At 42.7% G+C, this 27,339-nt stretch overlaps 1 protein-coding gene across 4 annotated transcripts in view; it reads left to right on the forward strand.

Annotated features, from left to right (window-relative positions):
• The window catches only part of LOC147892445 (transglycosylase), a 141,060-nt gene extending 124,426 nt beyond the window's left edge, over nt 1–16,634 (forward strand). For 2 of the 4 annotated variants that reach the window (XM_087387757.1, XM_087387758.1), the window contains exons 11-13: nt 3,617–3,730; nt 3,898–4,023; nt 15,906–16,633. In XM_087387757.1, coding sequence (XP_087243883.1) covers nt 3,617–3,730; nt 3,898–4,023; nt 15,906–15,933 — 268 coding nt within the window. In that variant the 3' untranslated portion in view covers nt 15,934–16,633. Of the gene's footprint in view, nt 1–3,616; nt 3,731–3,897; nt 4,024–15,905 lie in introns of all 4 variants that reach the window. The other 2 variants (XM_087387759.1, XM_087387760.1) reach the window with 2 other exon arrangements.
• The last annotated feature ends 10,705 nt before the right edge of the window (nt 16,635–27,339 follow it).

Here is a 27,339-nt window from a genome sequence, read left to right on the forward strand (position 1 = left end):
TGGTCAAGCTTTAAAAGTACCCTTCGGAGAGTTACTCCCTCCTTTCTCGAAGATATCGACAAGCAACCTATCATATGGAATGATTGCATACTTGATGAGCATGGTAGGCAACTTGGCTTATCTCATTATATGCAAGGGTCCAAGTGGGAGAGAGGCCCATCTGCTTCTGTTGGCTCTTGGAGAGCCTTCAAAAGGCTTCTAGAAGATTGTCAACAACAGTTGGTCAGTCATCTCAGAGGAAGTGCAGGGAGGATATTTGAGATAGACGCAGCCTTACCTCATGATTGGGTGGTTATAGATGATATACGTGTGACCTGCTCAGTTTGGATGGGGGCTTTTTCCAGGACTAGTATTCCTCTTCAGGTCATTGCTTTCTTAAGGGCACAGGAGGATGTATGTACAGTCAGGTGGTAGGTTGTCTATTTCCTCAGATGATATTTTTTTGGGCACACCATTTCAGCCTGTCAGGATCAGAGGCTATGTGGAATAGGGCAAGGACTCTGCTTGGCATATAAATCTAAACCCCCGTCTTTATATTTTGGGTTCATGGAGGTTGTGGCTCTATGGAGGAGTCCCCATAAAGTAGGGACCCCAGAGAGTGGGAATGGATTGTTGCAGAGAACCAAGAGAGGAGTCTTCCTTTCTTTGGTTACACGGTCAGTAATGCCATAAGGTTCCAGATCAGTTGTAGAGGTTGGAGGCCTTCCAGAGCCCTCATTGGGAGGGCTATGAGGTTTCAGGTGACGTGCAGAGATGCTTTTGGATAAGGCTTTGGAAATCCCGAAGAAATAGAAAGGTTACTTTATTTTTTGGGCTTTCTATACGTGGAGGGATTGCAGTGAACAGGTGGAGGTCCAGATTTGGGGCATATTCCACTTGTCCGAGCTGCTTGTCTGCAGATGAGTTGGTTATTGCTTATGGGACTGCAGACATGCGAGAGCCATTTGGATGGGGGCTGCCAGGATTCTTAGCACTTTTCCCCCCTCTCATTTCTTCATCATTCCCGTGTGAGTCGTACATGGGCTGCATGTGCTATAGTGAAAAGTAGTCCTGTGAAGACTGCTCGCAAATATGTGTAGGACTGCACTATCTCTTGGCTCGTCTCGATAAGTGAAGCTGAGTCGATGATGCATTGCATGTGAAGTGTTGAAGACCATAATCTTGGTCTTCCCAAGGTTGACTGCCAAGTCTCTCTCTCTGCAGAACACCTCTAAGGCCTCCAAATGTCTCTGCAGCCCCTCTGTTGAGGATGAGATATGACTATGTCATCAGCGTATAGCAATATCTGTATCATGAGATCGGCCAGTAGTGATCTTTTACCTCCTAGGCAGTCTATGAAGGAAGTGGTCTCATTACTGTAAAGCCCAAAAAGGGTTGGTGAGAGGGGGCAGCCCTGCTTCACTCTGATCGTACTCTTGACCCAATCCGATAGACCACTTGGGGCATGGACTCTATCTCTGACTAACTCATAGAGGGTCATCATAGTGTCTCTGGAATCTGCAGCTCCTATAGTCTCTTGATCATACAAGCCACGAAGGGCTGAAGCAAAGGGCTCACTAAGGCCCTTGCTAAAGAGAGAGAGAGAGAGAGAAGAAAGAAAGAAAGAAATTTTATTAAAGGTCCACGGAAGGCCATACATGGCCTATGGGACACAAAATCATCCGAAAGGAAAATACATCATCAACGATGCGCCAACTAGGTGGCCTCATCGTAATACAGCTAAGATGCCAAAAATGGCTACAAAAATCCTAGATACAAAATGAAATGAAATAGAGTACCAAAAATGCCTAGATACAAAATGTAAAATATGAAATATGAAATATGAGGAACATCGTCTTCCCTAAGGGGTCTGTGATCCAAAGAAATGATGGAAGTCATGGCCATCGACCATGCCTCCTGCCAGTAGTGTGAAGATCTGGGCAAGTGTCAAGTGGGCTGCTGGCGGTGCCAAGTCTCCATGGAGCAATCTCCTCCGAAAATCTGCCATCATCATCCGTCGTCTAGAAATAAAGCGACGGGTACGGCCTCTGTGTAAGATCATCCTGCGGTGCTGCCGGATCATATCATATGTACATCCTCGGGGTGGAACCATCGGTGCTCTCTGGCAAGATGGGCTATCTCTGTGCTCATGGTCCTGCGCCTCGTCCTGCTCCTCATGAATAACCAGGTCTCTGGCAGGGATGCGACGGTGCTCTCTGAGGAATCTCTCTCTGTATCTGGTGATCTCCCTGATGAACAACACTAAGCAATACTGATCCTCATACTCCATAATCCGAGAGAGAGGTCCAAATCCGTGCCCAAATAAACAGTGAAATCTGCCACGGATCTCATAATATAAAGGGCATCTCTCATACGCCATAATCCGAGAGAGAGAGAGAGAGAGAGAGAGAGAGAGAGAGAGAGAGAGAGAGAGAGAGGCAACACAGGCCTAGAGAAGTTGTCAATCGGATTCTTCCGTCCTTAATGGCTTGCTCATCATTTTAAGCTGACTTTTACTTGGGGATGGAGTCTGGGAATTGATAGCCAACATGACAGCCTAGTGCGACTGGTCTACAAAATGGCACCCTAGTGATAGGTGAACAACAAACCCATCTGATGGCCCTCCTCAGTGGATGGGCTTGACAATTTCTAAAATCTTGGGCTCCATATGGGAGGGATCCTACAAGATGTGTCTGTGTAGTGAACACTTTGCGAAGCGGTGGCCTCCAAGATTTTTTGATAGATTCAGATTGAGGTATCCGACTGGTTGTTCAGCCTCTCCTTATGGCTACTCTTGGGTTCTTATTGGCACATGGGAAGCAGCCTGCAAGGGGCTGAATACAGTCCCCTCAGCGATACCTGCTTTTTATAAATGTTTCTCAAAGCTTAATTGGAAGTTCCTATTCTTGCAAAAAAAGGGAAGTATTGTTTAGCCCTGTTCTTTCATGGTAAATGTCCATTACGGTAATGTTAACAGCTACTTTTTTCAAGGTTGCAAGCATAGAATGAATTTTGTTCCCTCCTTTGTCTTTTTTACTTATGGTATTGGAAGGCTTCAATTAACCATTTACAAAATGAAATTGTACTTCTTTGTACATAACAAATAATTGAAGCCTGTTTTTTAGATTTTTGAAAATTGCTTTGCATTTTTCAGTTGGTACTTGGATGTGCCTGGGAAAATCTTCGCATCATTTTGGTTTAGACGCTTTTGTTCAGAACCGCATTTTGGGACTTCTACGTTTAGTAGCAAATCACTCTTTTGATTCTTAAGTAGCCAAATCTCTCACAAATACTTTTAGGAATCGATTTCCGATCTTAGTTCAGCTTCTTGCAGTTGTTAAAGTATCAACAAGGATGTGTGGAGTTGGTGGACTTTGATACTCATATCCAATTCAATTGCATTGCAAGGTTATCTTCGTTTTGTGTTCTTGTCTGGCAACTTCTCCTCTGTTGGTAATGGAAATTATATTAGATTGTTAGAAGAAAATTCTATCCTTATTCTTTTTTCTCTTTTCTTTAAAGAAAGAAATGCAAGCTCTTGAAATAGTTGGTATCTCATTTAGTCATCATTGCATGTATTCAGTTGTACATTGATTTTGCCAATATTGAATTAACTGATGTTTTCTCTGGTAAGCAGCACATTGGGGTACAAGGCATACAGCATTCAGTCTGTGGATGACCTGTCAAATCCATTTGTCTCCATGTATTTTGCTGCTTGCTACATGACCTGGTTATCAAGTTATGAGGGAAGGTTAGTGATCATTTTCCATTGGTTTGTCCCTTTCTTAGTACAAAAGCTATGTTCCTGAAATGTTAATAGGATTTGCTACTGACTGACTAAGGGAAAGCAATTACCATGAACATGGGTGTTGGAAGCCAATATAAATGATGCAAGCCATTTCGATGTGTCTTGGACAGGCAGAGGAGCGAGCAATTTATTGTTAAAGCTTACCTTGTGGGACCTGAAAATGTCAGTACTCAGAATGCAGGGCCTCTTTGGTTGAAATATCTAGCAGCATTGTCACACTATCAGCAAAATAAAAGGTCAGTTATGGCTGTTGACTAAAAATACTTGTTTTGATGTTGGACCCTTATTTGGTGGTCTTGAAAAGAACCTGTAGGAGAAGTGTGTACTGTCTTTTAGAGGTCTTGCCTCTGCCGGAGGAAGATCTCTGGCTGGTAGCTCATGGGGGCTGCCAGTAGGACAATGGGTGGAGAAGATAAGAATGGATGGGGCTTCTCATTGTCGTGATGCCAGCGACCTCGGGTCCTTTGTGCTTCTGATTTGAGTGGCTAAGACTTCTAGCTTCTTTCCAGAGGTGATATGGTCTTTTTCTCTTGTGCATATATTTTGGAAAACCTGCACAACACAATGGTCTTCTTGGCTGTCCAAAGCAGCCCGAGTGGAAGAAAGAAGTCCGCGAAATAGGTTCCTGTCCCGGATTCTGGCCACTTTTTGTTTGCAGTTATATGGCAACAACCTAGAAGTCTTTGTCATGGAGGCTGAAACTGCCTGGCTTCCTTGTTGGTATCTGCAATGTGCTTCGGTGACTAGTGTGGGTCAACAGTTGAGCACAGATGGGATGCACACAAGGGACTATGTGGGTACATCAGTTTCCCCCCCCCCTCCCCCCCCCCCAAAAAAAAGATCACTTCATTAAGTATGATTGAAAACAGCAAGAGCAAGCTCTAATACGAGAGTACAACATGCTATGCATGAGAAGAAAATAAAAAGCGCAAAAAGAGCTTAACAAAATTGAAGGTAGAGGCTGAAAATGCCACCTCAACCCTGAAGAAGACTCAGAGAAGAAGGGAGATCTTCTCCAAACTCTAAAGAAGGTAGTCCTCCTGGCAGTAGCTGCTCTGGAGGATCCCTGCATGCTCGACTAGATGGCTATCAGAGTATGTATAGTATCAGTCCATCTACTGGCCATAGACTGGAAGGGATGAACTTGTGAACCCTCCATCGCCTCTGTACATTTGGCCCTCTATATATGCGATGCTGTAATGCTAGCCAGAATCTTCCATGATGTGTCTACCGAGGCATGAGCAACTCTGAAAGGAGTGAAAGGAACATCCTGAAGGGAACATGAGTCCAGAGAGTGTCATCGTATAATGAAGGCTCATCTCCCTCAAAAAGAGGGCTAGTGAAAGAGAACCATGCCACTGAGGGCCAGGTCATGAAGAAGGGTGCTCTATGAAAAATACAAAGAATCCTAGCAACACCCTTCCAAATCGTCCTCGCATGTGTGCACTCCCAAAGGCAATGCTGAATTGACTCAACTGCTGCGTGGCATTGAGCACAAGTAGGGTTAGCCCCAAACTTGGATCTCCACAGGTTCACTGCAATCCCTCCATGAATAGAAAGCCAAAAGAAAAGAGTGATCTTTCTATTCCTGAGGGATTTCCAGAGACTCCTTCAAAAGTTCCTCCGCATCTCTACAGGAATCCAAAAAGAATCCCAATGTGGAGGCTGTCAACCTCTACTGCTAAGCTGAAGTCTCCTATCAATTAGACAGTGTAACGAAAGAAAGGGATGCTCTTCTCTTGGTGCCCTTCGTGAATCCATTCCCATTCCCCAGGGTCCCACTGCAAGAACCTAATGGGGGAACCACCATACAACCATAGCCTCCAAGATCCAAGTGCCAAGAGAAGAGGGTCAGGATCAAGATAACACTGTGAATCCGTGCTCCACTCCATGTAACCTGCAATCCTAATAGGCTGAAAGGCAACCTCCAAAAGAATATCACCTGAAGATTTGAGAAGTCTGCCTCCCGACTGAACATCAAAGACCAGAGTCTCCTCAAGTGCGTCCCGCAAGGCTTTGTGTAACCTGTAAAGGAATACCCGACCTTGTGAAAGCTCCCAACCAAGTGGACTGTGTGATTTGCATATCATCTGAATCTATCCACTCTGCTGGTATGGCTGCTATTTGCTGCATCCTAACTACACTCCCTCTGAGATGGCTAACAGAAGTGAGTCTATGGTCCTCTAGAAGCTGCCTAAATGCCTTCCAGGCACCTACTAAAGAAGCAGGTCCCCTCTCCCATCTAGACCACTTCATATGATGTGACGCTCCTAGTGATCTGTCATGCTCATCCAGTATCGAGTCATTCCACATGATTGCCTGCATGTCTCTCTCTTCTCGAGAGGAGGGTGGAACTCTCCGAAGAGTGTTTCTGAAGCTGCCCCAACCTTTCAGAATGGCAGCCATGAGAGGGGAAGAGAGAGATCTAAGATGGGTTGAAGTAAAAATCTATCCGGAGCTGTCCATCCAATCTCCCCCATGGGATGGTATGCAAGATTGAATGCTGCGTAAGAAAAAATCCTTTCAAGGCTCCTGTCCAAGCATTAGTTCTCGTACTACGAACTTGCAGAGCAAGGCCATACACAACAAGTTCGGATCAATAATTTTGAGGCCTCCTTCCCCTGTGGGGAGAATGAGAGTCTCCCAAGCCACCTTGGCCACAATATATGAGGTGCCATCTAACCCACTCTAAAGGAAATTCCTGATAGGTCTCATGAGTTGAGCGATACGACCTCTAGATCTGCACCAGCATGAGCAGACGAACCAGACAGTAGCCAATAGTACCTGGTTCACAACCACTACCCTGGATGTGAGGTCAAGTCTAGCGGAACTCCAAAAAATGAGTTTCCTCTTGATACTCTCCAACATGGGAGCAAACTGCTGTGCTGGAGAGATTCCTAACCCGACCTGGCATTCTAAGTACCTAATGGAAACACCCCTCTTAATCCAAGTAAATCCTATGTCGTTACTCTAGTCTAGAGTGTCCTCATCACTAATCCAGAAACCATTGGATTTATTCCAATTAATGTGAGCCCATGCTGTAGTGCAAAATAAATCCAAAGCTGTCCTGAATGAAGTGAGTGTCTATGACGTGGCATCCAAAAAAACAGCCGTGTCATCTGCCAGCTCACTGTCCAAGAGCTCATTTTCCTGTCTCAATGGAAGCCTCAGCCGTATAATATGAGCTTGAGCTCTAATGTAGTAGCTCATAGCTTCAGCCACAAATAAAAGGAGAAAGGAGGCTAAAGGGCATCCCTTACAGACTGATCTGTTAATTTGACATGTGTCTCCTTGGACTCCACTAATAAGCACGTGGCTATTTTTAAAGCCTACTCACATAAAAATTGGATGTACTCTCCATCCTTTTGGTAAGGCTAATTTGCAAGCAAGTTCTCGAACTTTCTTAAGTACTAGGAATGGTCCACAATACCTAGGAGATATCTTTGGACATTTATATGTCTTTAGAGTTTTTGAAGTTTTTGGCACCTTAAGATAGACTTTCTTGTTTTCTTGAAACAACAGTGTGGTTTTCAACAACTTCTTGCTCTATCTTGAGCCTTTTTAATGTTATGTTTAGTAAATTTAAGCATTTGATTTATATCTTCAAAAAAGTCTTTGGCTGCTTGAATCTTCTCTTTTTCGAGTCTAGTTGCAATTGGGGCTCTAGGTTGAAATGTTAGAAAAGAGAGTGTGAGCTAGAGAGCTGAAGGTAGTGCTTGCAATAGAAGAAGTGACTAACACAAGAAGTGGGATCGGTTTTGTCTAAGTGACAAAACCTTATCTTTCACTAACCGTAGTTAGTGAACTAACTGTGGTTAGGGGGAAAAACCTCTAGGGAAAAGTGCCCCTAACCTACTACTTATTACATTACATTGGTCACTGCTAAATTATAATAATAATTCTAACACCCCCCTACAGTGCCAATGTCATGTACAAGGAAATGATCAATCACCAAAAGGAGATAAGTTCAGGGCACTGCGAAATGCCTTAAACTTTTCACGTGGAAGTGCTTTGGTGAAGATGTCTGCAACATTGTCATGTGTTGACACATAGATCATACTGATCTCTCCTGCATGCAACTTCTCTCTGACATAGTGATAGTGAACCTCAATGTGCTTTGTGCGAGCATGAAACACAGGATTCTTTGCCACTGCTATAGCACTCTGACTATTAGTGAGAATTGGAGAAGGATTCTCCAATAAAAGATGAAGATCAGCAAATAAATGACGCACCAAACACATTCAACTGTCGCTGTGAAAGCTGCCCTGTACTCAGCTTCACATGAGGAGGTAGCCACTGTAGACTATTTCTTGCTCAACCAAGAAATGCAAGCATGTCCTAGAAAGAAACAATTCCCACTGGTGGACTGCCTAGTATCATGGTCTCCAGCCCAATCTGAGACTTTGTACCTTGCAAGTAATGGAAGATGCGTTTTACAACCTGCCAATGCATAGTCTTTGGGCTGTGCATATACCTGCTCACCTGAGAAACTGAAAACTGAATATCAGGTCATGTATTGCAGAGATAAATGAGGCATCCAACAGCCTGACTAAAGAGTGTGACATCGATTGACTCACCAGCATCATGCATTGTATGCTTCAGCCCCGGCTCCATGGGAGTGGACATAGGCTTGCAAGCATGCATGTTGAATCTGTCCAAGAGCTTTTGAACATACTTGGACTGAGACAGAACAATGCCATGTTTCTCTTGAATAAACTGGATCCCCAAAAATAAATGTAACAATCCCAAGTCTGACATATTAAATGTCGCTTTCAATTGGGCCTTGAAATCTGCAATTACTTCCTCATTTGATCTAGTGAGCAGCATGTCATCTACATAAAGAATGATGACCAAAATATCTACCCCATCCTTCTTGATGTAGAGGGTGCTCTCAGTTGGACTATTGTGCAGCCCCTTGCTGGTCAGAAAGGCATCAATTTTGGCATACCATGCACGTGGGGCTTGTTTCAGCCCATACAAAGCTTTATTCAGCTTGCATACCTGAAGTGCATTTCCTAAAATTTCAAAGCCCGGAGGTTGTTTGACATAAACCTCATCCAACAAGTCTCCATTAAAGAAAGCTGTTTTAATGTCCAACTGATGAACAAGTCTCCTCATAATCTATGCCCTTTTTCTGAGCATATCCTTTTGCAACCAGCCTCGCCTTGTACCGATCAATGGACCCATATGGCTTTCTTTTGACTTTGAAAACCCACCATGTACCTATGGCATTCTTACCTGGTGGCAAATCCACGACATCCCAAGTTTGATTTTTATGAATGGACTGCAGCTCATCGTGCATGGCATTCATCCAATGCACATTATCCTTTGCTTCTTCAAATGTCTCAGGCTCCTCCTCATCAAGAAGAGTACCTGCATAAGCTGATTCAACTGAATAAGCTCCCTCCATGTGCCTTACTGCACTACGAGTTCTGCCAGGCAATGGAGCTTCAAGCCTAGTCTCCTTGAGAGTCTGAAGCAACCAATGTGGGACTGTTTTGGCTGCGTGTGTCTCTTGAATTTCTTGCCTGACAACTTCATCCACACCCTGAGGTTGTACCAATTCAGCTGGGGGCTGAATTTGTACTTGTAGATCTGGCGGAGGTTGCTGTAAATTCTGAGTTTCAGCGGGGGAACCAAATGCTATAGGAAGCATCCCCTCAAACACATCATCTGAAGAGGTCGGAATCTGAAATTCAGCATTTGTATGTGCAGAATTTTTAGAGAATATGACATCTCTACTAACAAAAATCTTGCGTGTAGTAGGATTGTAGAGACGATAGCCTTTGCTTTGTGAACTATATCCCACAAAAATGCATTTTAGTGCCTTATCTGACAACTTGTGTCTGAACTCCACAGGCACGTGGGCATATGCTACACAACCAAAAACTTTGAAATGGTTCACTGAAGGCTTTCCCCCATGCCATGCCTCATAGGGAGTGATTGTCTTGAAAGCCTTTGTAGGAGCCCGATTTAAAATATAGTTGGCACACATGAGGCCTTCCAGCCAAAATGTGTGAGGAAACTTCTTACTTGTGAGCATGCATCTATCCATTTCCATGGTGGTGCGATTCTTCCGCTCAGAGAAGATCGCCTAAAATGCTCCACAAGAAAACAACAAAACTGAATTTCATAACTACAACTCCTCTGGAATTGAGATTATATAACTTGGAACTGAAATACTTGGTCAATAATGATCACATGGAATTCCGCCATAAAGGATCTATTACTTGATCATCTCATCCTCCATAAGAACATAACTGATTATCATGATTAGTGATCATAACTCAATTCCCTAATTGAAGATCATAAAATCGGGCGCATGACTACCAACTTGCAAACTTTGAACATACTACCCTCTAATAGGGTCTGATCTTGAATCTGTCATGGATCTAACTCTTCAATTCATAAAAGATATACAAGTAGTCTCTAACACTTCTTCTCTTTGGCATAAGCTGCTCAAACCCATAAACTGGATATAATAACTTTGAGATTCTTTTGTCCTGGAACTATGTGTACAAAAGTTTAATAAGACGAAACAAATAGTCCATAGCCTTGACCACATAGGTCATAGAAAACTGGTTCCATAATAGAGAGACTATCACTCTTGTATAATAACTTGGAATCCTCCAAAATTGAAATATAACTCGGAATAGCTTATGTGGTCTTAAAGTATTCCTTGATGGGACAAGCTTGTATGTATAAGCAATCTTGTGTGCTTGGCTTTTAATTCCTGAAACAATCAAGGAAACAACACACTTCTTTCCTTCTAATAAGATACAAGGGTTAGATCTTTAAATAAAGATAAATCAAACTGCAAAATCATGAAAGAAATACTTAACTTTAGATGTCCCATAACATCTCTTTGTCCAATGACAAGCTTTCACTAAGAAGTGGTTCTTTCTTGCTTTTGCCAATTCAACCAAAACTTCTTGATAGAAATCCTCATCCTCGGACCTTCTTCCCTTCATTTCGCCATCTTGCTTAGGAGCCTGTACTAGTTAGGGTTGAGAGGCTGCGTCCATGATGTGAAAAACGAAAATAGCAACCGTTGCTTTTTACTGCTTTTCGTTGTTTTTTGTTGCTTTTACTGCTTTTAACTGCTTTTTGTGAAAAGCGGGTGCTTTTTTGGGAGAAGCATATGCTTTTTGCTGTGAGAATTATGAGCTAGAGATTTGGAAGCACGTCACCAAGGATGACAACAGGATGAACGTCTTCCCACTTGTTAGATCACAGAGGAGAAGAAAATAGCCCCAGAGATATGTTGATAGAGAGAGAAGAGACGTTTGGCCAAGACGAATTTGTGCCTCTTAAAAGATGTGTCTCAGTTCCTAGTGCCGTAGTGAGCCTCCAAACAGGAGTGCCTCACCTTCTTGTATGTGTATTTGTTCACAAATAGGAGTGCCCCATCTTCTCGAGCAAGAGTCAAGTCACAATGGGCACGCCTTACCCTCCAGCACTCGAATTGATACAAAAACAAGTGCGCCTCACCTTGATTGCCTTGGACCGTTTCCACCTAGGAAAGTGGGAATCCTATGCTCTGATACCACTGTTACAAGTAGCAAACACTTCCACTCAATATTTTTGCAATATTTCACAAGAACTTCGCGATAGAAACTGGAGAACACAAACTGAAATCTGAAAATCAGAATTGTAGCACTTATCTCCGAGATTCTTCGCGATAGAATAGAGGGAGAGAAGGAGGAGACGCAACACGTGCAACACTAGGGCCCGAGAAATATGGACTGGAGCCCCCCAAAGGTCTTTATTGCAATAGAAAATACTTTGTACAACTGGCTCTGAGAAGAGCATGGAGCTGAGTACAACTCTTCCATCCATCTAGGAACCTTGAGGCCCTTCTTTTATAGACTTGGCCTAGTTTGTGCTTTTACAAAAGCTAAACTTGCTTTTTAGGCTACTTTTTACATAAAGCTTGCTTTAATTGCTTTTCTTCATCATTAAAGCGCTTTTTCCCCACGTGGGGTGCCTTTAATGGACTTTCTAGCCCGAGTGGGCCCTCCACACAAGTAGGGGCAGCACTTTTCAAAACTTTCCTTGTGGGACCTGTTTTTTGGCACTTGCCCCTTGAATTTAGGGCCTTTTTACACCCTTCAAGGACGTACACACCAAAATAAAGAAATACCAGCACTAAACCCATTAGAGGTTAGCCAAATGCATGCATTCTAATCTTGGACTAATCCTAGTCCCTTGTGGGCATTTCCAGTCAACCTTGGAGTTGCGTGTGAAAGGATGGCAGGATCGCGTACAGTCGCAGGTTACCTTCAGACTCCTTGGCATCGCGGGAAGGGACTAGCTGTTGTAATCTGGTGGTGTCGTATATTTCGTGGTTGATTTGAAGGTGTGGAAGACGAGCAGCGCACGACGAGAGCCACTTATGCGATAGCTCAGACAGATTCGGTATCCGATTACCAGTGCGTCCAGACGGAAGAAAGTGGTAACTGGGCATGGTCCCTTAACGATTCTCAAAGCGAAGCCTCAACTATGAGCTGGCAGGATACGTCTACAAGCTCCGCCAATAGCAGCCTTATCAGTCAGGGAGAGGATCTTGCGCTGTACCTGTAAGAGAGATTTGGTATCAAACAGACACAAGGTCTATTAAAAGGGCGTCGTGATTACGTGGGGGAGATATGGTAGCCTACACACCTATATTGACGCAATCGAACCAAGTATTGGTTTAATGGTTTGGTTACTAGTTTCAAAGTGTATAACGAAACCGAGAAGAGATGGATAGAAGACCAAATGCTGGTAAGCCTGCCTGCTGATTTCGTAAAGCACACGCTATGGTACTAATGGGGCCCAAGAATCGCTTACCACGATGCGAGTGGAACATGCAGCAAGAATTATAACCAGGGAGCTCTCTATGCCTTTCAAGCTTCGTTGGAGAATTTGCTTGTTTATTTGCCTCCGTGTTTGAGTAGTGATCTCACCTGTGATGTTAGAAGATGAGGCTTCCCAGCCTATAAAATGGGCATTGTACTCATGTTATCTATCAATCACATCAAGTTGTTATGTGCCCCATATCTGTTTCCATCATGTGATTGCTCCCTGGTGCCTTCACATGGTATCAGAGCTAGCATGGAGATAGCTTCTCTCTACTTGGTCTCCATGAGCAAGAATCTCTACCTGTACCTCTTGAATCTGCCCGAATTTGTTCAAGTGTCTCTTGCCTAAAGCTTGATATTGTTTCTATGCTGGAAAGGATGACCAGAAGCACCTATGGCTTCCTAGGAAGTCATGCTACAAGAAACGGCGTTGTTTCTAAAACCTACGTAGAATTTCTCACTACGGGTTGGAGCAGGGGACTCTTTCTATTAAGGTGCCTTGCCTCTGCAACACGGGGTTGTTATTTCTAATCTCTTTTCGTCTAGCGAGGTGGCTCTCCGTGATCGTGTGGTTATCCCAAAATGCTCAGCTGAAAAGGCATCGTCACATTTCGCCTTGGCTGATTTTCCATCAAGCTTTTCTATTCGTGCTGACTCCAGTAGCAGTCAATTGTTGCTACATTTGCACCGTGTTCAGCTTTGTTCGACATGCTTTTTGATATTGTCACAGTTCTGATGCACTAGCTGTGACGCGGCCCATTCAGAAATCCAGTCGTACAACATATCTGTGACATTAGGGATGGGATGTGCATTTCTTCTTCTTCTTCAAAGAGTTCTGCTGATCAGAAATTGTTCACAAATCTACAGCGCTCAAAATCCCCGACAACAAACTATGTCGCTTCTGAACAGTCATCCCTGCTTTCACCGGCTTAGCTCTTCTCACAGGTAGCGTACTTGGTGAAGATGACGATGAACAGTTCAGACTTCGAGTGAGCAACGATGCTGCACAATGAGTTAGCTGGTGCTATCTACTTGGTTGATACGATCATTGCTGTAGCTACTTCGCCTCCGACATCAATCTACAAGCCGCCTCTTATTGCTTACTGAAGAGTATTGACCTCCAGCTTTCCAAAATAAATTGGGGCTTTTCTTGTTTTCTCCTTTTTTGAAGAGGCAGAATTATACAATTCTAATTCCCCACAATTTGACATTGGTAACTCTCAATTTAGCATTTTGAGAGTCATGCTGTAATTTCTGCCTGCAGCTGCTTCTACGGGCTTCATCGACTTGTTCTTCGAGGGCATTCATGCCGGGATCTTCATTGACACTCGGATTCTAGATGTGCATACACCTGTATGCAGCAGTTGTGCGGAGGACATCTCTCATTTCGAGAGATCTTTTTCCTTCTTTGGGTATGTGGGTGCTCTGCCTTTGCATTATGCATAAAAAGAATGAAATAAATTGTAGTGTGTGTTGGTCAATAAAGGTTCTCCGCCTTGGATAGTCCTCCTAAAAAGATGTATTAGTTTTCTTGTTTATTTGTGTGTGGCTTCCTACCACCTCATGTTATGAAGCCATGGGGGGATGTATTGGAAGGAGTCCTTCAATTGACGAGTTCTCCATTGTTGAGCCTCTGAGCCATGCATGGTAGAGTCTCTGAGCCTGTTGTGCCATGCTCTATGTGAGCCATGCTCTTAGTCTTTTGCATCCATGCATGTTGGGCCTCTGAGCCATGCTAGATGAACCTCTGAGTCTGTTGTACCATGCTCACTAGCCTCTGAGCCATGCACACTTGCCTCTGAGATTGCATAGCCTAATAGTTGGATGTTGTCATGGCTGTGGCTTCTCTCCTCTATTCTCTCACCTTTCCTTCACGGGGGGTGTTAGAGCATGAAGTCAAGTGTAAGGGTGTCCTAGAGTCCTAGGGTGTCCTATAGTTGTGTGGGTGTGAACGTGTCTAGTTGGTGAGCAATTAGTACCACCTCTTAGAGTTAGGTGAGTTAGGTGTGTGAGGTGGAGGCTAGTGATCTCACCTGTGATGTTAGAAGATGAGGCTTCCCAGCCTATAAAATGGGCATTGTACTTCATGTTATCTATCAATCACATCAAGTTGTTATGTGCCCCATATCTGTTTCCATCATGTGATTGCTCCCTGGTGCCTTCAGGTAGGAGGTGAATACTTGTTGAACTTCTAAAACCATCTGCTCGGCACATGAACAAGAAGAATTTTCTGCATGTGAGAAAGGAGTCTTTATGCAATAGATTTATAATGTTTGGGGATGTGCCAAATGACTGTTCAACATGGGAAAAAGTTAGCAGCATCAGGAAAGAATTTGCAAATGTACTGGCGGTCAGGTGAGATTAGCCATCAGATCAACAAACTAGAAGGCCTGTGTATTCCCTGGGGGCAAGGACCTTTTGGAATTGTTAAGATAGATGGTGCATTGCTTTCCGATGATGTTCTACAACCCTCAGCTGGCTCTCCGCTGACATGGGCTGGAATAACGGTGCATTGTTTCAATCTATAAGGCAGTTCTACTCGTTCCTAAGTAATACTTGCCACTTTTCTTAATGCACAGGAAAGCTCGATTTCCCCAAAGAAAATTTAGAGAGTTTATTTTCCATGTATTTCAAACTACCTTGGTTTTTTGTTTCATTCTTATGCATTGGTTCCATATAATATTCAGACAAATAGTCCTGGACAATTCATTCAGAGCAAAAATTTTATGAACTGTCAAGTTCCAAATTCATTCAGACAAATACTCCTGGACAACTCGTTCAGAACAACTAATTCAGACAAAATAATTATAGTATGTCAAGTTCCAAATTCGAAGTGTGGATTGTCTGATTAGTCGTCAAGGTGAACAAAGTAAATATGTTTACCAAATTTAGTGGGTGTTCCCAAAAGAGAAAGGGTACATTTTCTGACCTTGAAGATATTGATACTAAGGAGTCAAAGTAATGCCTACTTTAAAGTTTAATTGAAGGTTGATAGTCATGATAATAGAAGGTGATGTTTATCCCTCTGAGGCCCTGACTCAACCGGATGATGTCTTAGAAATGATTTCCACAAGGGGGATAGCTTTGATAACTTTTAGAAACTTGAAGTGTGAGATTTTATCACTATCAAAATATTATTCACAAAAGGTGGTGTACGTGTTCAATTGGCATTCTGGTTCCCAAATTTGCTTGTATTCTACCCTTTGACCCAAAAAAAGAATGTTTTCTTGCTTCCTAATAAATTATGACCTCACAAATCACGTGTACCTGGGCAGAAGGCATGGAAGTTGCAGTGTTCAATAAGCTTCATCAAAACATAGTTCATGGATTTCATTCGCAGAAAAGATAGCTGACTTCATGGAGATTTGCGGGAAGTCCCATGCAATAAAGATGTTGACGTCATGGATGGAGATAACATTTTTAAACACAGATTGCAGATATCCCTATCAAATGTATGCTCTGCTGTGCTAAATGGAAACTAGTACAGCTCTTTTTCTAACTATAGACCAAAATTTTTTTCCATTTTAGGTTTTGTCAACTTCTTTGAGCTGCCAGGTCTATGGAGAGAAAAATCAGTCTATAAGAAGCTTTTACTATGCATTTTGATTGTTCCATACTGTGGTACTACTGAAGGGCATTGAGTAGAACTGCGACTGCAGCTGAGCAGCATTTGAAAGCAAGCAGGATAGCCAGCATGTATGAAAATTGCTTGCAAGCAGGATAGCCAGCATATATGAACATTGCTTTGTTACATGCTTGCCTTCCAAATGTGGAAAGTTTCATGTGGCGAACCTACAGGAGTTCTCTGTGTAACTCCTCTCACCTGTAACTCCTGCAGGACTTCTCTATGCAACTCCTCTCACTTGGAATTGAACATGCGAGAGAATTTTCATGCCACTCTTAATCTTTTTAGGACACTGCTCTTGTTCGTTTATGGTTTGATCACCATATCGTCATGTTGTTTGCACAAATCTAAATTAACTCCATACTACGTGCAACTCGCCTGAGTTTTTTTTTGAAAGTGTTTATCCTTGCATTCTATCTACAATTTTGAATATGCCTGGTCAATTGTCATGGTTGTACAGTGCCGGGCCACAGCATAGTGAATCTTGAACTCTCACTATATATGTGCTGGCAATCCAGAGGGATAGAGTCAAGTTTCTAACTCGCCACAGTACTTGTTTGTCATATGATTTTTAACTTGCCTTGAAAAAACAATTCGTGTCTGCAAAAGCCATAGGGAAAAAGTAATAAGATAGCTTTCTATACTTTTTGTGAAACAGTTCCGAAAATGTGTTTTTCACTATTTGGATCTCTGACAGAGATCAATACAAAGACGTTAGTATAATTGTGTGGTCATTTATGTCTGGTTTGGCTTATACAATCATCTGCACCCTGCTCTTCATTGCTGGAAAAATTGGTGGGATGTCTTAGGTTTAGCAGCTGCCTGCTATGCAAGATGGATTTAGATGATGCCGTTGTCGTGGTGTTTCTAGATTCTCTTTGGATATGAGAGTAGTGGCCTTGCACGTTGACTACTCCTGCAGTACTGCATCTATTATGTGACCATAGCATGGGTTCAAATGTAAGAAGCGGGGATGAAGGTTTTGGTTTTTCTATTTTTTATATTGTAATTTACTGCTTGGAGAAGAATAGAAGCTCAAGACCACTATAGTAGGCATCTGCTTTAACAAAAGGATGCCCTATATAGCAGGCTGAGAGAGCCATTTGCTTGAGCAACGTCACACTTCCACTAAACCATGTGTGAACCTGTCTTTATTAAACAAGTTGAGCCACCAGGCGCACAGCAGCCTACTGAATGGGGCCAAAATTAGTCCTTTTCTCTCGACATGCTTTAGCCTAAGGATTTCAATTTAAGGAGAATTTTCTGATTTCAAGATGACATCAATTTTGACAGGAGTGTCTGTAATATAGAGATGTAAATTTAAGGGAGTTGAGCCACCAAGCATACAGCAGCCTACTGCATGGGGCCAAAATTAGTTCTTTTCTCCTAACGTGCTTTAGCCCTAAGGATTTCAATGCAAGGAGAATTTTTTGAGTAGATGATGACATCAATTTTGACAGGAGTCTCTATAAAATAGAAATGTAAATTGAAACATTTGCTAACTCGCACTACAAGGCAAGCCTTTAAGGTATTATCCGTCTGTAAGATAAGATGCCATGGAGGTGAACTTAGATGGAGACTGAGGATGTAGATGGGGATGGAGATGGGGATTGAGAGGGTATAGGCTATGAGGGTGACGGGCACACAGGTCACTTACCCTCATCTCCCCATTCTGAATCCAATACTTCCCTCTTGATGCATGGTTCGCACGATCCCCAGGCAGTGATTGGTAGTCTTTTCGCGGCACGAGCCAATAGTTCAAAGCTTTTGATGAGTGCCTTTTCCCATCTCTTACCTGAATGCCTTTGGATAATCGATACCATGCCCCGCTACGCAATGGAGCCTTTGCCAGCACCCGAGGAGGCAGAAGAGTAGTGGTTCGTCACTCCTACGCCCATGCAGCTAGAAGCCACGGGGGGGGGGGAAGGCAGCGGCTTTAGCCTCCCTCGGGAACACAATCTGCTTTTGGCTTTACCAGTGCAGATGGGCCCTTGGCCCCATGAAGCTTATATCACAACCAAGTCAATGACATGATCTAATATTTTAAGAGCTACTAGTAATTCATGCATGACTATGAAATGTATAATACATCCTTTACTTACAATTATCAAAATATGCTTTATTTTCTACAATAAACTAGGGAATTTCATCTCAGAGCATATTTTTTATGTTAAGCTTAAAGGAAGACTAGCTAGAATTGCATGAAATGAAGAAGATGAACTGCATAAAATGACGAGAATACAAGAAAGATAACTAAGAACTCTTATTCTATGATCAACTTATAAACACTCGTTACTACAAGCTTCTAATCAACAATCTACCATCCTTCTCAATAGATATGTGGCCATGCACGTCTCCTTAGGTCTACCAACCTTGTTGGAGCTCACAAATCATGGCAAGCATCTCTACAATCTCCTAGCCTATGTCTATCTCTGAAGTCGACTCTCATCAAGCGGTTTGTAAGTCGGTGTGACGCTTCAAGCACCCAAATGGTGATGCGCCTTTGTAGTAATCAGAACTCTCAAGAAGCTGCAAGAGCCACAACCACGTCTTCCATGAATTGTAGTGTTGCCACATACTACTGCATGCAAGGGTAGCCAATCAATGCAAGCTGGCTGCATGGACCAATCCCATGCCTTCATTTCCATCTCCCAGCCAATCCTGTGATGCTGGTAGAACCTTAGAGTAATGGACTCCTCCCCATGAGGACGAGCTTAACAAGCTTCAAGCCAACAAAGCTAAATAAGTATATGGAGTCCATGCCCATAGAACAAGTTTAGTGAAACTTAAATTTCTCTAGAATTTAGTGTTTTGGGTTTGGTGAGGTCCTTGGTGTGGAGCAAGAAAACATCAATCCCAGAGGTAATTCCCAAATTTGTATCAAGATGGATACTGTAGAGGACATGCCTAAGACCCTCATAAATCTTGACAGAAATGATAGCACATTTAGGGAGCAACCCTTGATCTATAAGAATCTTTTAAACTCTTGCTTTTTGTGTGGTCTCTCCACACATGGTTAAAAATTGTCCTCTAAAGAGGGGCAAGGAGGTTGAGCATTTTGCTCCTAAATAAGATGCTCATATAGAGAAATGGATTCCCAGGCCTCCTTCAGTACCTCTAAGTACTCAGCAGGAAGGCCAAACTCTTAGTAGAAACACTGAAAAAGGTAAGGAAACTCTAGTGACACCTTTAGTAAACAAGAATCCCTTTGAACGCTTCAGAGACAAGGAGGACTCATTGAAGGTAACAACAGGGTGAGTCAAGATGACCGCATGATCATTGAAGCTAGATGGTTAAAAAAGATGTTAACAGAGAGGATGCCATGGATGGGGAGGAGGTAAGTGAAGAAGAATAAGAAGAAGAACAATCCAAGGGTACCCCAAGTAACCAAGGAGACTCTAGTCAAGGCAAAGCCTTCACTGTGGTACAACAGAAAAGAAGACAATCTAAAGATGCTAATGTGCAAGTGAACAGCCCCAACCCCAGGGCTAAGAAGGGGCAAAAAAAGAATGTTAGATAAATCAGTCTCTTAACTCTTAATGTTAGACGGTTGATGGACCCTTGTCAAAGGTGAAGAAATAGCTCATTGGTTGAGAGCTAATTCTCTTTTCCCTCTTTTCCTAGCATTACAAGAGGTTAAGGCTTGTGGAGACATGTTAGAGGCTAGATTGCAGACTGACAAAAGAAGAGTTTGGTATGTCACCTCCCATGTAGAGGGTAAGGGTGGGATTACCATTGGAGTCCTGTCTTATTATAATGGAGTCATCACTCAAGTTATCACAGATGATCAAAACAGATGGGTGCTACTTAAATGCCTTATCAAGGGGATGAACTTTGTAGTAAGTTCTCTTTATGCTTCCAATTTAGTAGCAGACAGAAAGCTTCTAAGGGATTTTTTATTGTGTGTAGATGGCAACTGTTTTGCTATGGGGGACTTCAATATGGTAGAGATGAAGAGGGACAAATGGTTGGAAAAAGGCGTTGTCATGAGAGGTTTTGAGTTGGTTACTTGGGAGGAATTCAAAAGCACTGGTAGATGGTAGATGCTTGTACAGATGGGGAGTTTACTCGATGTATTAGTCGTTTGGGAGAGCACAGGAGAGAAGTTGGATTGGATAGGTTTTATGTAGCACAGGATCTTTTGAATAACCTTCTCACCTTCTCACTTCAAAGACAAACTTTCTCCTCCCTAACTCTTTTAGACCACAAACCTATCTTGCTATGCTGTGATTTTGGAGTTGGTCATAGGGGTACATCATGGTTCAAAGTAGACCCAAAACTTTTTGCATTGAAGAGTGTCTAATCTTTGATAAAGAATGCCTAGGAAAATGCTTTTGGTAAAGGTATTTCTGTTGCAAATGCTTGGGCTTTAGATGTTGAGGATACTCAAAAATCCACTTGGAGATCTTTTGAGGATATAAAAGCGTTTTTACAATTCTCTAGCAAAGGATCTTTTATGTCTAACGACTCCATTTGGGTCTCAACAATTTTTAGGAACTCTTAACTAACTGATGATTAGTTTACTTTGGCAAACACTCTTTTAAAGAAAGGATGGGCCAGTTGTGGCATAGAGAATGCTTCAGATGGAAGACATGGTATGAGATTAGAAGGGAATTTACTTTATCTAATCAAAGTCAGGGCCTTACCTTAAGCAAGTTGGAACTATGGCAGGGAGATGTCAAATGGAAGGGGGGTTTTGTTTTAATCTTTCACAAAGAGTTGAGTTGGGTAGGAAGATCTTCAATCCTTCCTATTCCCACCCTAACTGTTGATATGGATGATTTATTTAGAACTCTTAATGCTAGATGGAATTTGCAGGACAATAGAGATAAATGGTATGAAAGATTTGACAAACTCTGGGTTAAACAGGTTCCTGAGAAGATGTCTTGCCTTTCTAGGCTCATTCTTCATAATGCAGTGTGGACAAATGTCAGAGGACTCAGAATAGGGAGGGATATGGGAAGTGTAAAAGATGCCTTGGCTCTCTGGAGGATATTTTTCACTTGTTTGTAGCTTGTCCTCATGCTAGAAGAGTTTGGAAGTTCATCCAGATTGAGTGTGGAGAGCCAATTAATTGGAAAGCTATACTGCTACTGGATGCATGCAAAACTAGGGATGAGCCTTGGTTCCAAATAAGGGCACGTGCGCTATGGTTTATCTGGATATCTGGAAAGGATTTTTAGTTTAATAATAAAGAATTGTGTACTGGTGCCTTGTTTGCTGCATGGTGGGACATGCAAAAAGAAGACTTGAATTTCAGATAGAGGCTTACAATCTGGAACACTTAAGGTTGAATGCTGCTATATTAGAGCACAAAAGCAGGTGTTTTATCTCTGAAGAACATGACAAGCTACCCCATTTTCTCCACAAGAGGCCTCCCTCAACTGACTCTAGCTTTGTGGTTGTTGGCCCTTCTACACAGCACCCATCTACCTAAACTCAAGGAGTTGTTGCCCCTCATCTCAGCCTTGGTCTCATATTTCTGAGGAGATGTCTCTTGATCCTATACAGGGTGTCCCTAATACTGTTGTTGCTACTCCTGCTTAGAGTGCAGGATTCAATGACGAGGCTACCAATTTTCCTTTTCATGTTCCCTCTTGTTTACACAGGAAGAACTGAGGATGATATGTATCTTGTTTGTCTGCTGCTTTTAGTTTTTTGTAAGGTGTTAGGCCTTTCTAGGGCTAGCTGATCAATCATGGATAAACTTTGTTGACGTACAAAGGTTCCTCAAAGTTAATACAAAATCCCTTTTTTTTGCCCTCCCCCCCAAAAAAAAAAGCCATGGAAGACCCGAGCTACAATAGCTGGCATGGCATGTGATAGCCTGTGACAGGAAAACCCTATCAGTGGAGCAATCTCATAAGCACTTGTATGAAATACTGACCTGCAATGGTGCCTCTCCTTGAGGTGACATTGATTGCTAGTTGGAGAAATGATCGGAGTGTGGATAGGTGGTGGTAAGGCTTGAGTTCACAAGGTGACAAGGGTAGCAGATTAATGATTGAGTGAAGAAGATTCTAGAGGATTCCCATCAATGGTTCTAGGGAGCTCTCTAGGTCATTGGTGGCTGGGTGGTGGGAATGGAGCCCCTCATACACAATTGATTCTTGGAGGGTCTATGTCCTTGACAGATCCCTAACGTATTGAAGATGGTCATGATGTGGCACAAAAAAAGGTTGGAGGATGAGAATGAGAGAGAGCGAGAGAAAGAAAGATATATTAACATCCTCGAGAGGCCTCACGGGCCTAAGGAACAAAGTACACCAAGAAAAAATAGCTCAACAACCCTCAACCAGCTAGAGCAAAGGGTGCGATAGGGCCCTTGCTGAGTGTTATGCTAAGCTAAAGCTAAAGAGATGAAGAGCTCAAACAAAACTCAAATCTCATATATTAATTGAAAGATGAGGCTCAGAGTCCAAAACCCAACACCGTGGTGGCTCTCCAATGAGCTATGAGGGTATCTCAAATCTCTCACGGTTGATCCCCATGACCAGATCTGCATTGTGCTCTATTTGCTTGAGATGCAATGACACAGGGAGACGCTCTTGCAACTGATCAGAGAGCAACAAGAGGTGACCGCGCCACAGGCTATTGAGGCAGTCCGAGCACATAGACATGCATTTGGGTAAGCTCTAGGACATAGTGGGGTAGAGGAGAAGGAGCTAGTTGATATGAGGGCAGCAAGGATCAACAGAGAGAGCCAACATGATGCTCTCGAGTGGGGGGCACAAAGATCACCAAAGTTGTTGCCCTCCTAAAAGAAGTAGTGGTATCGTCCTCGGATCTTGCAGTAGGTTGGGCAGATACATAGAAAATGCTCCTTTATCTCGACCACCTCCAACATGCATAACATGCACACCTGTTGTTCTCTAGAGAGGTATCATGGTGGACTCTGCCTATATCATTTGATGAGGGACTGAGGATTACTCCGCATCATCTAGACGCCATAGTCACCTATAGCTGCTCAAATCTCCTCCACCGTGTCACCAAGAGATCACTTCCTGCTGCACTCATGGGAGTCGCCCTCACTAGGGTGTCGAAAAGCTAGCCCTTCATTAGTGGATCCTAAAAGTATGTCTAAAAGCAATGCCTCTCTTTTCGAGCCAATGCACCCTATCCTTGTGTGTCGCCCTGGATGCATGAGTCATCATGAAAATTGGTTGTGTATAAACTACCCCCAGGTATGTGTAGGTTTGCTCTATCTCCATTGGCTCATGCCGGTAAGTGAAGCTATGTTGGTGAAGCACTACACATGTGAGGTGTTGAAGATCATAACCTTGGTCTTCCCAAGGTTAATTGTCATATATCTCTCTCTACAGAATACCTCTAGGGCCTCTAGATGTCTCTGCAATCCCTCTACTGAGGATGATATAAGGACTATGCCATCCATATATAGTAGTATCCGTATCATTAGGTCAGCTAATAGAGATCCCTTACCTCCTAGGCGATCTATAAAGTATGTGATCTCATCAATGTAGATCCCAAAGAGAGTCGGTGAAAGGGGGCATCACTGCTTCACCTCGATCTTGCTCTCAACAAATCGATATGCCTCCCAGGGCCCGAACTCTCCCTCTTACAAAATCATATAGGCTAATTACTTTCAAAAGTCTACAAAACAAGCATATACTTTCTGGCATTGAGATCTTGCCTTGTTAATGGTAGCCCTCAAGGTGAAGATGTGGTCCAGGGTGAAGTGTTGTCTATGAAATCTTGCCTGCCTTAGAGCCCGCTGTTCATGCACCTCTTTGTGGCTGCTAATCTCCCTCTTTAACACCGATAAGAGTGCAATAGTTCCCAATGTCCATCGGTTCCCCTGCTCTGTGTATCGGTACAATGTGCTAGTGCTTCAAGCACGTGGGGAGCCGTGGCATATGACATGGATGAACATCCACACTAGAACCGAAGCCAAGACCTACCCATGTGCAAAGTGCTTAGTCCGTAGTCCCTCATGATCCTTTATGGAGCTGATGGAGTGTAGCTCATACATTCAGTGCAATAAACAAATGACAGGTAGTGGGCATGAGCATAGAGGACATATCAGGTGGTGCCTGCATCGGGACATCATAGAAAGAGCATGCATATGTGCGCCAACCACCTGGATTTGTGAAGGGAATAGGTGGCTTCCCCTCTAACAGAAGCTCCCATCCAATGCTAGGATCTCCCCCTTTGAAATGCTACGATCACCTCATCCATCCATCATCGGTGTGTAAGGAAAGCCCACCTCTTACGACGTGTCCATCATCGTGAGATCCAATGTGCCTCAGCTGACATCAAAGGACCTAAGGATCACTCATGTGTGAGGTGGGATGTCATCTCTCTACGCTTGTCATTGAACTAAGTGTTTTGAGGCATCTTCCTAGTTGATACATGTAGATCGACTCATGGGGAAGATTTGGTGGCAGCGTCTTGTACCACTGGAGATAATGGGAATCAGATGATGCAAATAGTCCGTGAGCTTAAGCATACACCTGGCCAGCCCAAAACCACTGAGACAAGGGTGCCCGAGGTGTAGGCGAGTTCTACATCATCTCCAAGGAGGTCCAAGAGCTTCTGGGCTAGGTGGCTCACCTACACTAGATCAAGGGCATGATCAAAGTGTATTTGAATACGATCAGGCATGGGAGGGACCCTCCTTGTGATTGGCATAGTGGCAAAAATATGCCCAATGGATAATATCATTATATTGGTCCAAAAAACCATAAAGTAATCACAACATTCTAACGATAATGCAAAGGGAACATTGTCATTCCCCAAACTCCTCTCATAACCTCCTAATCAAAAATGTCGCTCTAGCAACACATGATTCCCCAAACTCCTCTCCTGACCTCTTGATAAAAAATGTCACTCTAACCCTTGAAATTCATGACATTTTCCTTTGACAAGCCCTCTACATGTATGGTTTTTGTCACGCATTAGATGCACATGATTAACAAGAAATCATATCAACATGGTCCTTATCAATATGGTCCTTGAGGGGTCTCCAAACCATTGCAATTGAAAAGAACCCCATAGATCTCACAATGGTGTGCAAGTCAATAGAATATGTTAGGGTGCTTCCAACTGAGATATTATCCACATCTCTCCCTCCATATACATGAAAGGTGGAGCGCCAACTCAATATGTATTATGTTATTACCCTTATCCTAAATCTAGGGCATGGGGGGACAAGGTCCATATATAATATGCATGGATTTAATACAAAACTTTTAAATATGCAAGGGAAAAAGATGACACAATCTCTAGTCCTCCCCACTAGAAAGCATAAGGTTTACACTTCAAAAAATATGAAGGTTTTTAAGATTTGTACATATTTTTTGTAATATGTGAGACCCATGGGGGACGGGGTGGGTCTTTTGGATGAGGGGTTAAAACAAAGAATACACTAAAATATAAAAACCCAATTCCTTTCAAAATCATGTAACTTTTTCATGTGTTACCCAAATTTCAAGTTGTAAAGACATATTTGAATCTCTTTTAGTATAGAAGACAATCATGCTGATTTTGTGGGTGTTAAAGGCCACTGTGCCTTAACCCCGATTATGTACAATACTTAAACACATATACATATGGATGACATAGAAGATGAGGGTGTTCTGCACCCACTAAAAACTTGTATGGCTCTCCCACTCTCTTACCCTCTTCCATTCTGCCTTTGTTGAGAGCACTCTCAACTGGTATTAGAGTAAAGTCTACTACTAGACTTCATATTATAGAGTCACTTTATTTTATAGTAGTAAATGAGCAGACTACGGAAGATTTGTGGAAGAAATTATGTGCCACTTATGAGCAGGAAACTGCCTCTAATAAAGTTTACCTCATGAAGAGGTGGTTTGAGTTACAGATGAAGGAAGGGTCTCTCACTTGAAAGAATTTAATATTATTTTCAGCCATCTTCAAGTTTAGAAGCTAAATTTTGATGCGGAGGCTAAGGCAATATTCTTCTTGTGTTCACTGTCATTCTTATGGGATATCTTCCGTATAGCTTTCAGTAACTCCTCACCTAGTGGAGTACTGAAGTTTGATGCTTTCATTCGGTCCCAGGGTTTTCAGAAAAAGTGAGATTGATCACTGCCTCTACACTAAAATGGCTAGGGATAATATCATAATACTCTTGGAACTTTATGTGGATGATATGCTATTGGCTAGGAACTTCCAAGAACACTTATGAGCTGGATGTATTGAAGGCCAAGTTGCATGAGGCCTTTGACATGAAGGATTTGGAACCTGCAGGTAATATTCTTGGTATGCACATCACGTGTGATCGGAGTAAGAAACTCCTTTGGCTTTTACAGAAGGAGTATGTTACAAAAGTGTTGCAACGTTTCAATGTGGAGGGGGGAAGGCAGTAAGTACTCCATTGTCTCCATATGTTAAACTGAGTCAAGCACATAGTCCCAACTCAGATAAGGAGAGAGCCATGATGGCCAAGGTTCCTTATGCATCAGGGTTGGCAGTCTTATGTATGCTATGATAACTATTAGATTGGACATTGCATTTGCCGTTTGGGAGTCTTATGTATGCTATGATAGCTATTAGATCTGACATTGCATTTACAGTGGGAGTTATTAGACGGTATATGGCTAATCCAAAAAATAGGAATTGGGAGGTAGTTAAGTGCATCATGAGGTACATGAAGGATACCAACAAGGAGATGTGCATCTGCTTTGGCAGAGAAGAGATGTGTGTACTTGGGTACACAGATTCAGACTATGCAGGGCATGTGGATAGTAGGAGATCCACTTTTGGTTATGTATTCACCTTTACAGGTGGTGCAATGTCATGGATGTCTCGCGTGTAGAAGTGTATTGATTTGTCTACTAGCATAGAGGCCGAGTATGTTGCAGCCACAAAGGGTTGCAAGGAGACTATATGGCTTGATCAGCTAGTGGTTATGATTTGGTGATTCATACAGGTGTACTAACATTCCATGAGTGCTATTCAGCTAGCAGGACAAGCGCATAGAGCTTGTCAAGGTTCATATAGATGAAAACCCTATAATTATGCTAACAAAGAGTCCACCTACTTTTTTTCCGATATCATGACACTAGGTTGAGATAATTAGTAGTTGATTACTTGGGGAC

Source organism: Dipteris shenzhenensis, chromosome 16 (genome assembly GCF_047967505.1).
Source record: "Dipteris shenzhenensis isolate YYH24624 ecotype China chromosome 16, Dip_SZ_1.0, whole genome shotgun sequence".
Taxonomy (NCBI): domain Eukaryota; kingdom Viridiplantae; phylum Streptophyta; class Polypodiopsida; order Gleicheniales; family Dipteridaceae; genus Dipteris; species Dipteris shenzhenensis.